A 14,674-nucleotide genomic window follows, 5' to 3' on the forward strand; every position below is an offset into this window, starting at 1 on the left:
ATGTACCGCTAGAACCTCAATTCCCAGAAGGCCTTGCGCGACAGCAGAAATAACCAACACCTCAGAGTCTTTACTGACTGACAGGGAGCAGCTGAGTTGAGTAAAGTTCAACAGAAAAAGCCGCAGGTTTGGACTTTATTGTATTATGTGCAAGTAGTTACTTTGAGCGCAAAGGGTCGCTCAGCCTAACTTATTTTAAGTGTAATGGCAACACCCGAAAGAGGAGGCGAGCTAGCTTTCGTTAGCATCACTGTTAAGCAAATTATGCGAGATACGCTTCCTGTATTAACTTGCTAAATAAAACCACAACGAAGTGTTCACTATCTTCTGCAAAAGGTTACTCGACATTTTAAACGTGTGTCTGCTGACCTGTTAGACAATGAAACTTGTATAGCTTTATAATAGCCTATATTTTGGTAACAGGTTAAAAATATAATGTGTGAGTTCAGAATATTGCTCAAAACAAGTGCAAGTCATATGTGTGTGACTGTTAATGTTCCCAACTGCCTTGCTGTGTTGAATAATTTTAAATAGGCATGTATGAGCCCACACTCGCATGTGTTTTATTTATTCACTGTGGACTAATGAACTGCAATACATAAAACATCCATTCCTTTTCATAATATTAAGAATAACATTGAGCTGAATAGAACGTGTTCAAAATAGTGAAAAAATTAGCTCTTATTTCGAAAGCTGGAGACGGAAATGGAGTGGTCCGTGTGAGTGACTTGATAAGAGTAGTTTCAGATGGTACCTGGGGCTCCCCGGGTTTGTTCACAACAACAGAGGAAGCCGCACCAGCTCTGACCAAATAAAGCACAGCCGCGATTTTTTTAGATCCTGTTTTGGAACTGTACTAACGGAAACAAACGTTAACGCGTTCCTGTGCGGAAAAGGCTTCGCTCCCACTACGGAGAGCTATTGTTTCTAACGAGCTAGCTTTGTCCTTACTCGCAGTCAGTCACAGCTGTGGTGGGTTGCTGATATATATATTTATATAGATATATATATATCTATATATATAGATATATATATATTTCTACACAGGTCGTTGTGGAACATGGCTCAGCATGGACACCATGTAGCCAGTTCCCAGAAAGCATTAATGCTGGAGATGAAAAGTCTGCAAGATGAGCCGGTCGAAGGGTTCAAGATAACTTTGGTGGACGAGTCGGACATGTACAACTGGGAAGTAGCGATATTCGGACCACCAAATACACACTACGAGGGTGGTTATTTTAAGGTGAGTAGCTAATGTTAGCTAGCAGTGCTCCTATTGTTCTGTATTAGCCTACATTTATTTTAAAGCCCAACGGTTAACCTTTGCCTCCAAGTTACCCATTCTGACAGCAGCAGGTAACAGTTAATAACGTTGATGTTGTTCCTGGTGTCTGCGATAAAACACTTCTTTGTTCAACTTTAAACCAACTCCCGTAATCAAGATTACTCAAGTGTTGTGTTGCCAGCTTTTAGACATTCAAACTTACTCTCTCTCCTAAGGCCTATGTCCCCCCCTACAATTCAGATTAATGGAGGTCCCCCCTCGTTGACAGTGAGTGGACACATGATCAAACGTTTGGCAGAGTTAGTTTTTGGTGTGTTAGCGTGTAACACAAAGGTTTGTTTGCATAACCGCCTCGAGCTGTAACAGCACTGTGAAAAGCCCAAACTCATCATCAAGCTAATTCAATCATTTCCCCTCTTTGTGTTTGTGTCACTTGCCAATCAACAGGCCCTGGGTTGAGTAGGTTTTTCTTCTGTTCGTTTAGTCTAATGAACTGAAAAGAGCCAATCAATAAAGCATGGTGACCTTGCTTTTTTTAAATGTGGACAGCCCCAGTCTTGTATGCTTGTAAACTTATGGTAGCTCACACGTCAGGCTGTTTGATTTGTTTTCAAGCATACTTCCTCCACTGAGAGAGAAGAAGTGTTGGTTGTTCCTGTTTTTGGGGTATTTTGGATTGTTGACGAAGAGAGTTGACACTGGTTTACCATGCCTCCATCAAGTTATACACTTCTTATTTGTCCTGGTTAAAAAATAAAACAAAAAATGCTAACACGTAAAGGCTTGTTTTTAAGTTTTTTTTTATTTTAAGATTGACAAGTATGTCAGCTATACATTTATTTTCCTGGCCCCTTCACTTTGACCCTTGACCAGTTTACTACTGGCTGTTTGTATTTAGTGTTTCTTGTGTCGGAGTTGGAGCTACAGTAGGCTAGCTAATTTTAGACTCACTTTAAGTCCTTCTCTAAAGCATTGTAAACATAATAGCATTGCATTTGTTTAGATTCATGTCTTTGTCTGACAAAGTAAAAAAAGTTTTTAGGGTGGCTTCCAATTTGCCCTAGAAGATTATTACTTTATTGGACAGACGAAAAAAAATTCAATAATGAGCTTTTATTAAGATGGGATAATGTTCCTGTCTTTCTGAGAAAAATACAAGAATGATATAGGCCTGGATCCTGCGTAGCAAACAAAAGTTGTCAACAACATACTCAAATTTTGTGTCAGTCTCTCTTTTTTTTTTAATGGGGCTTTTTGTCATGGGCTAAGGCTCCCACTGTGTTTAGATTTTCGAGCATATTGCAACAGCTTTCTATTTGTAAACCAGCACTTGAGCTTGCACAATGTTTTCCACTTCTTGAGCAAGCCTCCTGTTAGTTTTGCCTCTGGTCTTTTTCACCAGTGCAGGGCCCCGGCCGGGCCAGACTACCGTAGACAGCATTCAGTGTGTCAGTGTGTGGGTGCTGCTGCTGCTTTGCACAGGATTCCTTTGTCGGGACAGGAATCCACAGTATCACTGTGAAATCCACCGCATGGTTGTGACTCATTGTTCCGTGCTGGGAGCCTATCCAACCAGTTTGCCATATTTTAACAAAAAGAAAAGAAGAGAAAGGCGGGGGGGGGGGCTGTTCTGAGCAGGTTACCCAAACAAACAAGCTGTTATGACATGCTGCCACTGCGTGCTCAGCCGAAACAGGGCATGGGCAATGATGTCACGCAAAACTTGGCTGAGTCAGGTATTTATTTCACATGGGAGTTTCTCTTAAAGTGTCACAACATGATGAATGCATAGCATTATGACTGTGGCAATATTACATTAAACAACTGTCCTGGGCCAATTGCACAAAACCAAGATAAGGGATTAAGCCAGGATATTTTGGTTATCCTGGCCTCCTTTAGTCATGATTCTTTTGCACAAAAGCAGAGGGACATAAGTTACCATGGAGGTTTAACTTATCCTGTCGCCTTATTTGTTCAGTCAGCTGTCACTTCGATCGTAAATCGAGGTGTTCAACAGTTATTCCATGATCTGTTTATTGCTTAATTTTTATTAGCCTGCATATAAAGGACTACAGTGTCATTTAGTCAAATAGTCCTACTTTTCTTCTTTGTCTGTGAATTGAAGTTATAGGTTTGAGAAATACACATATATGAAATATGCAGGCTATGTTTATACAATTAATTATAGATCTGTAGCCAATTAGGTTTGTTTAGTCTCAGGAAAATATATTTTCTTGAAATGGTTTTGTCTGTTACTTTGAAAATGTAGAATTTGTAATAAATATTCAAAGAAAACGTCTTGTTTGCAGCAGTGTATGTCACTTTCATTCGTACAGGGTAAGTGTATTTTAAGAATTGGTAGTTTGTGGGTCCGAACAGTTCCACATTTATTTTCTCACTTTGTACTTTGTACAGGTGCATCTCGAAATGTTTTAATGTCAATGAAAAGTAATTTTTTTTTTCTGTAAGAGAAATAGTAGTAAATGTGGCGGATCACTGCACTTTTCTGCATATGGTGAAATAATCCATATTATTTTCATCTTTGTTCCAATGGACTCTGTACTCAACAAACTAAATGTAATCATTGGGCTTTCCCTGAGGCCCTTAACGGGCATTCTGTCAACAACACGGACGGCCTTTAAGACTTGTGCAGGTCCATAAACTCCACCTTAGAACTACAACATTGCTCTTTTTTTCCTGTGACACCAGACTCTGTCAGTTTACATTTGTAGATTTGACCTCTTCATGCTCTCTTTTGTGTCACACAGCACTAGAATAGCAGGAAAAGGTTTATACACAACTGTGGTGTGGTCACCTTGTTGTTGTCTGTTGCACAACAGAAACTGTGCTGTTAGTGTGTTCAGTGACAGCGCTGCACTATGCTGCTGTGGCAGAACCTAAAGCAGGGGTGCCCATTACGTCGATCGCATTGTGGGTAGATCGCGAAGGCATTCTTAAAAAAAAAAAAAAAAAAAAAAAAAAACTTACTGGCTCAATATAGGCTCCTAATCTTTGAAGACCCTGAACAACTTTATTTAAAAAAATAAACAATTGACTGGCTCATTATAGGCCCCTAACCTTAGTAGGTAGGGGGGGGCATACAGAGATCTGGCACCAGTAAATTTGATATTTTTTAAATTACATTGTTCGTGGCTACGAAGAGCAGGGGCCTATATTGAGGTATACTGTATTAAAAAATTAAATAAAAATACTTCACGGAGAGATTTTTTAAACGTGTAAAAAAAATTCTTTCTGCTTTTTGGTAATTCTGTGTCCCCAAATTATTCCAGAAAATAGTACTAAATAGCTCACATAGGACGCAGCTGATTTAGCCTTAGTATTCTTCTCAAAATGCACCAGATTGATACATTTTACTTTAAAAGTTTCCAATTTTTGTTTGTGTGTGTGTGTGTGTGTGTGTGTGTGTGTGTGTGTGTGTGTGTGTGTGTGTGTGTGTGTGTGCGTGTGTGTGTGTGTGTGTGTGTGCTGTGTCAGCAAATGGCTACTTCTTATTGTAATTTTTGTTTTGTGTAATTACGATGCCAATGTGGTCACTTCACCTTCCAAAATATAAAACAGACCATCTTTCATATCTGAGTGGATCCGTTTTCCTGCGTGGCTTAGTTAACACTGACAGAGACCACTTCCTCAACAGCGAGCATGATAAAGAGGGGTGTTGCCCTTTGGTTTTGGGCTGGGCCTGCCTGTCTCCTGACAAGCTGTCCACAGACACTCAGTTCTGTTCTTAGATGCTGACTCTGTGTTTGTGGCTGCCCTCCTCTTTTCCTCCCTTCTTCCTTGGTTGCATGCTACATCATTGGTACCAGCTCCATGTTAGCCTTGCAGTGGAAGGGAGGATACGGACAAGACGACCTGAAACCGCGGTGCAGAGGGCTTGGCAGGGGCCGGAGTCATGTCCGTCTCCCCCCTGGCTGTGTTGCAGAGAAACCAGAGCAGAGCAGGGATGAGGAAAGAAGAAGGAATACGGTGAGGGCAGATCAAGAGCAGGCAGAGGAGCCGGTCCTTGCGGTGGTGCCCCTTTTTTGAAAGGAGAGCCTGCCGTTAATAGAGGTGAGCGTGAGGCCCTTGCAGACAGTTAAAACTGTCCCCTGAAGCTGTGGGGGCATGTGTTATTTTTCTCTCTTCCTGTGTATGGGTCACCACCAGTGATGCAGTTCTATCTCTGAAACCACGCTAATATTCAGTTTGTAACATAACTTCAGCTTTTGATCCGTTTCCTTCTTCTCAACGCCCTCCTCCCGGGTTTAGTTAATGAGGCAGGGGTCTGTTGGGAATGCACATGATAATCTGGGACGTGTGTGTGTGTGTGTGTATGTGTGGGGGAGGGGGGGGGGGGGGTTGGCAATGGAATTTGTTCCTTTTTTCTTGTCATTTAGTGCGAGTGTGGGGTGTGTAGAAGAAAAAAGTCTGTAGAGAAGGTAAAGAGGTGCACAGGGAGAACGGAGTGATTTGTTCTGTTCAGGGTCTTCGCATTGACCTGGTTTACTTTGTTCACTCCTGTTCTCTCTTCAAGTACGATTCGTGAAGTCAAGAAAGATTTGTACATACTAGAGGATTTTTCTCTTTTTTTAGGCAGGGAACTGGCTGCACTTCCTGTCCACTGCTGAAATGAGCCATCCAGAAAGAATCACCTGCTGACCCCAGATACTGTTAATTATATAATGTGTATGGTCTAACTATGAGGCGCGGTGACGTGCAAGTCAGCTCTAGCATTGCTGCAGCAACTGTGCTGAGGCTGGCACTTTGTGAAGAGCCTAGATCTTGTTTGAAATGCTGTATCTGAAGTAGGGCCCGACCGATATGGATTTTTGGATGCCGATGCCGATTATGTTCTGAGAAAAATTGCGATAACGATTAAATCGGCCGATTATTTTATTTTTTAATCCCATAAATATATATTGAAAAAAACTACTTTTTTGAACCCTTAAATATATATAAATACTTGTTACTGCCAATAGGGGTACAGGAACTTTTTATTTATTGAAATATGCATTATCTAAAAAAAAAATAAAGTGTTACAAATATGTCTAAAGTGACATGACGCATTTTTTAACTCAGACATTAAGCATTTTATGTAACTGCACCCAACCCTCTGGAACTCCCTCCCTCCAAACATCAGCATCTCAGACTAAATAAACTCATTCAAAAGTCAACTCAACACTCACCTCTTTAAGAAAGCATAATTACACCAGACTCCACTCCAAACCTTCTTTTTCTATAAGTATGATTTTCTATATGTTTGATGTAAAGTGTTTTTGAATGACCTCCAATAAAGCACCATATAAATTCTATATAATAACTATAGTAATATCAACTACTATTAACAATCGAGGGATGACCAATGACTCTGCTATTGGTGGAACTCTGAAGTGTGAATTAATCCAATGTATTACAACACCCCTGCTGCTGCTGTTAATATGCTATAAGGCTACCTCCAGGGCAGCAATGCATCTCACTCAACATGATTGCTGGAATAAAAAAAATAAAAAAAAAAATCGGCAAAAAATCGGCGGCCATTTTGCCGATGCCGATTTTTCGGAGATGTGCTATAATTGGCCGATTAAATGGGCCCTAATCTGAAGTGAAAAACACAGAGAGCATTGTATAGTAAAGATTAATATAAGTGAGTAAATAATAAGTACAGGAACCATGATATAGATCTATTCAAATGTGTACCTTTTTTATTTTGTTTTAAATGGGTGTGATCCAAAGAGAAAGCTGATATGGGCCTTCTGGATGCTCCTCTCTCTTCTCCGAGGAGCTGGAAGACAAGCTCCTCCCTCCTGCAGAGGAAATGAGCCAAACCAAGCAGCCTGTCTTTGTTCTGCCCAGCTCTGTCACACTTCGTCCTATCCTCCCTCCATCATCCAGGGTTTGGTGTCACCAGGGTTGGCAGGTTAAGAGTTTCAGTCTTTCCCCTGTTGCCAGTGTCACCTGGAATCTTCTTGTGGGGTTCATGATCTACAATATGGCCTGCTAACGCCAATGTTGCCTGGATAGGCCTATAGCACAAGTTGTCTGATTACAGAGGTTTAAAAGCTATATTTGTTGCCGGTAAGACCGCTAGCAACATGCCTCTTTCCCTGCTGCACCAGCCTTCTGACTTAGTCCATTTATTTATATTGCATCTTGGCATTCTCAGTAGTAACCGCATGCATTGTATTGTTTTCCATAGTTTGTGGCATTGTGTTAAAATGAATACGGTTTGAAAGCCTCCCGGTGTAAGCTTCATTGAGAAATCATGCTATTACCTTCTTATAGGGATCTGCTCCTACTTGTCCTTAAAGGTGCTGTAAGCGGAATGGTTATTTTAGCTAACTTCCTGTCAGTTACTGCAGTTAGCAGTCCCCTCGCTTGTCCCTACGTCTCCACATTAATGCATTGCGGTCTTCAAGCAGTGAGTTATCTAGCATCATCTCGGATCCATAAGTGTGATAAAACATGATTAAAAACCATCAAAACAGACATTGGGAGTGGAGTGTATATAGTATGTATGACTGAGACGAGTATCGGTTTGTAGCGTTCTCTCTTCTGATTGGATAAAAATTTCGGGATACTCCAATATGTTTATTTGCCGATTACATGCAAAGCAGCTGACTGAGAGATTGGCTTTATGAAACGCACACATTATGTAAGTGATCACTGTATTAATAAAGAGTGATTTAACACTTATATTAACATAAATAAACCTCTTACTTCACCTTTAATGCATTTCCCCAACTTCCTGCTTTACTCATGACTTGCTTCAGCGCCCACAAGATTGTGATGGAGAAAGCCTTTTTATGGAAAGTATTATTGATGCATAGCTAGCTATTAGCTAGGTCTCCCAGCAAGAGGCTACAAAGTGAGATATAGGAACATTTTGTTATTCAAATATGTAAAGAGCTTAAAGAGCCTTTGTAATGAAAGCAGCAATGCTGAGTAGCCTGTATCATTTCCCTTTGTTTCACCAAAGATGGACTGTTCTGGTTTACTTTGCACAGGTGGAAAAAGTTCAGAGGACACTGGATGGATTGACAGTTCTTTGCCAAAGGGAGGCAACATTGGTGGTGTTTGCAAGTTTAAACCTCATTAACAGTCTGTTTTGTTAGACAGATCCAATCTGAAATACGCAGAAACATAAACAACTCTGACCAATGGAAGTTTTCTGAAACAAATGCTTGATGACTGCTGATAAGGGGGGTTTATTCAAAGCACCCTCACTGGCCAACGCTGTAGCTGTCCGCTCATCGTATTGGGGTCAATAAAAAACAGGCTCTGTATTGTAAACTGACACAGACATTTGACAGTCAGTTGGACACAATGAGGAGGAAGGGAGGGTGAGCTTTTCCACAAATACAAGATAAGACTTTTTATTTTTTGCCCCCCAATTCCCCCCACACACACACAAACACATCCTCAGCTCCTTTAACTGGCTGCTTTGTGTTGCACTGTTGCCAGCTTGTAACGTGTGAAATGTCGGCTTGAACCCTGCACTCTGAAAGGCCGCCAGCTTTCTGGCTGGGTCAGTCGAACCCTGGGATATTTTTATTTTTTTCTACAACCAGCATTCTCTCCGGACTGTGTCAATGTTTCCTTTCCACTCTAGTTTTTAGGTAACAAATGTTGATTGCTCTGTAAATGAACGGTAGTTCAGGACACACTGACACACAGTTTAGAGACTCAAGCACAAGTATTATACACAGAGCAGCACAACCCCCTTTATTCCAAGTAAAATCCCCCGCTTCCTCCCTCCCAATACCACTGCACCACCTCCATGCTCACATGCAGCAGATCCCCCAGCCTCCTGCTCATTGGACAAGCAGCTGACCAAGCCGAATCAGCAAATGTGTGTGTATTTGTGTATGACTTGAGGGGAGGGAGGGATCAGCAGAAGGTTTTGTGTGTGTGTGTGTGTGTGTGTGTGTGTAATCAGTGTAGTCGGTGTCCCCCGTCCCTCCCATGGCACGCCTTATGGAACGAGAGGAGGGGCCCTCCACACTTAGCAGGGTTTATTGTGTGTCTGTCTGGGAGGGGGTTTCAGCGTGAGAACATATAAGAGCAGAACACGGCGTGAGTAGTGGATTGTCTGTGGTTGCAGTGACAGCTGGAGAAGAAAAAACCCTCACAATGTCTTTATACCAGCACCACCACCCCCTCACCCATCCAACGGTGTCTCTGTAAGCCCCACACACTCAGCAGCTGAATGCACTGCAAGCCTCCCTCCCTCCCTGCCTCCACTACATATTACATTACACTGTCACCATAGCTCCTCCATGCTCAGCCACATCAGTATGGTTTGCCATGACTCTACAGCTACTATATATAGGTTTCTCTGTCACTGTTGAAGCACAATCGATTGTCATCGAGGAGCCACATGGTGTGTCATTGTACAGACTTGCATTCCGAATTAATTTCCACCCGCAGAGTAGTTGTGTTATGTATGTTGGCTAGGTTCTCTCTAAGCAAACAACACTATTAATGTGCTAAAATGACGTGCAGCGTCCTAACTATAGCCCAAGGAATCACCCTTTTACTTTCCTAGTACATTTGAGTCGCTAAGGCTGGTTCTCCCAGGCAGTAAAAGTCTGGAGGGACGCAGTCTTGACTTGTCTCTCTTTAGAAGCTGCCTGCCTTTTGCATTACTAACATGAGTCTCCTCTTGCCGTCAGGCTCGGATCAAGTTCCCCGTCGACTACCCGTACTGTCCACCTGCTTTCCGCTTCCTCACCAAAATGTGGCACCCCAACATTTATGAGGTAAGAGTGAGCAGTATCAATGCTTGGACACAACACGCAGAAGTCGCCTCTGATAATAGACCAGTTAAGCTAGTGTTATATAAATATGTTTTATTAGTCATAAGACTGAGTTTGAAGGATGTTGAAATATTCAGACATTGAAAAACGCAACTGTGTCCAATCCTAGTATTTCGATCTTCAATTTTTCTCCTAACATGTTGGTGTATTCTCTTTTTTTTTTTTTTTTACCTAGAACGGTGATGTATGCATCTCAATCCTGCACCCACCAATAGACGACCCACAGAGCGGGGAGTTGCCTTCAGAAAGGTGGAACCCTACACAGAACGTCAGGTACGTGACATCGTTTCCATTCTCGCTTGTTTTTGTTAAGGAGACAAAAAAAACTGTTCACCATTGTTTTGCCCTCCATTGTCAAATGGATTTTTTTTTCTTTTTATCGTGTCTCTGTCCACAATACTGCATTTCTTGTCAAAGATCAGCATGGTATTAAAATGAGACGATCATTTCCAGCATTTTGATTGATGCATTTTCTTCAACATGGTCAACATGCAAATGATTTCTGTAGTTTCCTTCCTCATGGGTTAGTCCAAGCATTATTAGTTATTGTTCACTGAAGCAGCTGAAAAGTTTTTTGAGAACTTCTCTCAACTATTTACTAACTTGCTGCCATATAAATGCGATAAACATCCCAACATAATAAAAAAGTCACACTTACTTTAGTAATTATCATACTTTATTTTATTCATATACATAAAATAATATATTTTTTCTATTAACTTGACAGATTTAATTTATGGAACACCTGCTGCTTTCTTTTTCTCTTTTTCTCTCCTTAGCTTTAAGCTAAGCTTAGCTTAGCCCCTAGCTGGATATAAGTGGGTCCTCAGTAATTGACCCTCATGTTGCCCCTGAGCTAACACAACAACAGTCCCATATTTTGTATAGCTAAGAGCTGAAATCAACCGATAGAAATGGATGTTCAGGGGTTTAGCAGGCCCCATTCATCCCTCTTTCTTTCTTTCTTTCTTTCTTTCTTTCTTTCTTCCTTTCTTTCTTTCTTTCTTTCTTTCTTTCTTTCTTTCTTTCTTTCTTTCTTTCTTTCTTTCTTTCTTTCTTTCTTTCTTTCTTTCTTTCTTTCTTTCTTTCTTTCTTTCTTTCTTTCTTTCTTTCTTTCTTTCTGCGTAAACCCCTTTGTCCCGACCTCTCAATGTCCCTTGTCTCGTCTTACCTCCACCTTCCCTTCCCTACCGTTCCCCACCTCACCCTGTGTCCCTCTGTCCTGTATTTCAATCCTGTATTTCAATCTCTTTTCCACACTTTGTCTCATGTCTCTCTCAGGACCATCCTGCTCAGCGTGATCTCTCTGCTGAACGAGCCCAACACCTCCTCCCCGGCCAACGTGGACGCGTCCGTCATGTACCGCAAGTGGAGGGACAGCAAGGGCAAGGACCGAGAGTACATCGAGATCATCAGGTACCCAATGGAGAGGGAGAAACGCACATATGTTCCATGCTAGAGAAGCGGGTACATGGGGTACCAGTACTGAACAAGCTGTGTGGCCTAGCTTGATTTTCTCTCTGTCTCTGTCCTCCCCAGGAAGCAGGTGCTGTCTACCAAAGCTGAGGCAGAGCGGGACGGTGTCAAGGTTCCCATCACATTAGACGAGTACTGCGTCCGCACCCAAGTCCCCCCCACTGACGACGGCTCTAACCTGCTCTACGATGATTACTATGACGATGAAGAAGAGCTGGACGATGATGACGAGGAGGACAACGAGGACTGTTGCTATGACGACGACGACTCGGGCACCGAAGACTCCTGACCTGACCCTGGCTTCCTGTGATGCCCCTGACCAGTCACTGCCCTCACCTTGTCCTCACACACCCTCCCTGTCTTGTCAAGGATTGAACTTTAATTACCCCACTCCCCCCCACACCCCTCTTCCTTAATCCCACCAAACCCCTTCATCACCACCCGCTCAACCTTCTGTCATGTGCAGTCACATTATGCACACTAAACCTGATGCATCGAAGAAAAAGAAAGCTAAAGAGTTGTTGTTTTTTTGGTTTCAAACATGTTTCTGTTACTTTTTCGTATGTTGTTTGAGTAAGGGGTTACACACATGATAAACAGCACAACTTACAGTAACAGTACTGAGAACTGGTTTAAAATGTCCACATTAGCTCCGAGATCTGTTTCTTCCTCAGGCCTTGATTGGAACAAATCCTATCTGATGGCCAAGTTTCCTGTAGAAAATCTGTCCGAGGAATGGCGACGCCTTCTCCGGACATCACCATCAGCTGGGTTGGAATGGAACGTCACAGGTCAGATCAGAGTCAAACCAGCAGAGGGCAATTTGCAAAGAAAAAATAAACTGGCGTACAGCTGAGTCACATCCAGCCGCTGAGCCATGTGTGTGACCTGAACTTTTTTCTTTCTTTCTTCTTTTGAGCCTCAGGGCTTGTGCTGCTCTAAACAGGGAAGTTTATCCGTTTCAAAACTTTGTTCACACTCCCTTGTGCCTTCCCTTGCTCCCCGATATTACCAAGAATGATATGGGATATAGGGAGAGGGGGGGCATGCAGTGCAAACGGCGTCCTCCTGATGGAACAAGTTTCAACTTATTAATAGCGGCCCCTGTCCGATTTTGTCCGGGGTGTGAGTGAGAAAGGTGAGATCCAACAGCTGAACTAAAGCATGGAATGTAGATCAGAATCCCACAAACGTCCTCTACCGACTGCCACGCAGCCTTTATCCTGCAAGCATGTGCTACTAGTGGCCTGGATGCATTAAGAAACAGCTAGCTGAGCCTGCTGCTCCTCTTGATATCCAATGTACTGTATTTAAACAAACAAAAAAACACCTATGCAGTCAGTGCTTGAACCTACTTAATATGCAGTGCTTTAAACGTGGCAGTAGATCTGAGCCTTTCAGCAGTCTGACCTGGACCCTGTGAGTGGTTCAGACTGACTGTGTCCTCGGTTAGGGATGGACCTGTGTAGTCATATCTGTCTTTATGTTTGGTGGTGTGTTATTCTAACTCAAGAGTAGCACAAGTAGAGTGATCTTGCACACTAGCTGCCATCTGAGCTCGCCCCCTATTGGTGACTGTGTGTGCAGGCCTCCCCTCCTTCCCTCCCCCTTCTGAAACGCTCAACTGGGCCGCAGCCATCTTGACTCACCTGAAACAATGATTCAGAGACCTGATGAGTGTGTAGACTGACAAGATTTTTTTTCTCTCCAAACTGCCAGGAGTGCTCTGTTGCACACTCGATACCTATTATCACCATCCAGCAGTATTTTCGATGAAACTTTAAACATTGCTGTAACCATGTTTCCGTTGTGTGTGTGTGCGCGCGCGCGTGTGTGTTAATATTTGTTGATTGTTTATAAGATGTGGAGAAGAAGTGCAGAAAGGGGAAGGCATGGGTATAGGGTTGACCTTTTTGCGCATGAAAAGGAGACGGTGGTTCTTCACCAGCATGCTGTAATAATGTGATTGGATTTAGGATCTGCTATAAGGGTCGATTGTGTCCAAGGACAAAGGTCCTCTACTAAATTTTCATCTGAAACTGTTGCATTGTGAATTGGGCTAAGGGTTGTCTGTTTTTTTTTCCTTGTTTTTTTTTTGGGTGGGGGGGGCTTCTTTTACTGTTTTGATGTAATCTTTGATTTATAAATTGTGGTGTGAGCTGCAATGTTTTCTATCTTATATGTATTAAGTGCTAAGGAATATCGACCTGATTGTTAGAAACCCAGAATTGTTCATGGAGGAACGAGTAAATGTACAAACTAACTTCTCATACCCACATATCAAAAAGCGGGAAAGTAATGGAGGACCATACTGACAGAGCACACCACACAGGAACGATTCAAGCCTTTTCATTAAGCCCTGAATGCTCAGAAATGACTTATCAGTACTCATAGCCTATAGAAACTAATAGACTGTTGTCCATGAATGATCCTACCCCTCCCCCCCCCCCTTTTGATGTTTTTGGGTGAATGGGATTTAATTTTGTCAAACTACTGTTATTTTATTAATCCTCTTTCCTCCCCACTCGTCACCCCTCAGTTCTCTGAGCTCTGATTGGTGGAAACATCACTGAGGGACGAAACCCAGCAGTCAATTACAGAAAGAACCTCAGGAAAAAGGAAGAAAAAAAAATGACTAACATCCAACCAACAAAACCTTTTACAACACTGAGTTCAACCTGACCCCGGGGAGTCTCACTTTTTCGGCTTCAGAGAACTGTTTACAATCTACCTTGATATGCACATGTGGATATTTGACGATCACTTGATGTTTTTTTTTTTTTTTCTTGTTTATATTTCTTTTTTTTATGGTTTGTAAATCTATTTAAAGTCTGAAATAAAGATCTTTATTAGATATTGTTTTATTTTTATTGAATTTTGGTGTTTAAATGGTCGAGTTTGTGGGTTGTAAAGGTCTTTGGTTTCTCCCTCATGTGCTCTCTTCTAGACACTGAAATGTAGTGAGTGAATGACTGAAAGAAAGAAACTCAGGGCTAGCTCTGAGAGGTAAGACTCTCATCCTTTTTTTACACTTTCACTTAATGTTTGAACTACATTGGGAGGAAAGTGCATGTGTACACAGGAGTCACCCGGCTAG

General features: G+C 42.1%; 1 protein-coding gene across 2 annotated transcripts; it reads left to right on the forward strand.

Annotated features, from left to right (window-relative positions):
* Window positions 1-29: 29 nt before the first annotated feature.
* On the forward strand, window positions 30-14,431 carry cdc34a (cell division cycle 34 homolog a). Of its 2 annotated transcripts, XM_080032743.1 has the most exons (6): window positions 30-126; window positions 1,048-1,243; window positions 9,958-10,044; window positions 10,277-10,374; window positions 11,383-11,517; window positions 11,641-14,431. In XM_080032743.1, exons 2-6 carry the CDS (start codon window positions 1,061-1,063, stop codon window positions 11,864-11,866), a joined length of 729 nt encoding a protein of 242 aa, XP_079888869.1. In that variant the 5' UTR covers window positions 30-126; window positions 1,048-1,060; the 3' UTR covers window positions 11,867-14,431. The 2 variants fall into 2 exon arrangements, with proteins under 2 accessions (XP_079888869.1, XP_079888868.1); XM_080032742.1 differs by lacking the exon at window positions 30-126 and having other exon boundaries at window positions 794-1,243.
* Window positions 14,432-14,674: the final 243 nt, after the last annotated feature.

The sequence above is a fragment of the Ammodytes marinus genome, assembly GCF_949987685.1.
Source record: "Ammodytes marinus genome assembly, chromosome: 8".
Lineage (NCBI taxonomy): Eukaryota > Metazoa > Chordata > Actinopteri > Uranoscopiformes > Ammodytidae > Ammodytes > Ammodytes marinus.

Coding starts and splice junctions, on each gene's coding strand:
- cdc34a (XM_080032743.1), top strand. CDS start 1,061: ATGGCTCAGCATGGACACCATGTAGCCAGTTCCCAGAAAGCATTAATG. Junction 1,244..9,957: donor ACGAGGGTGGTTATTTTAAG/GTGAGTAGCTAA, acceptor TCTTGCCGTCAG/GCTCGGATCAAGTTCCCCGT. Junction 10,375..11,382: donor AACCCTACACAGAACGTCAG/GTACGTGACATC, acceptor TGTCTCTCTCAG/GACCATCCTGCTCAGCGTGA.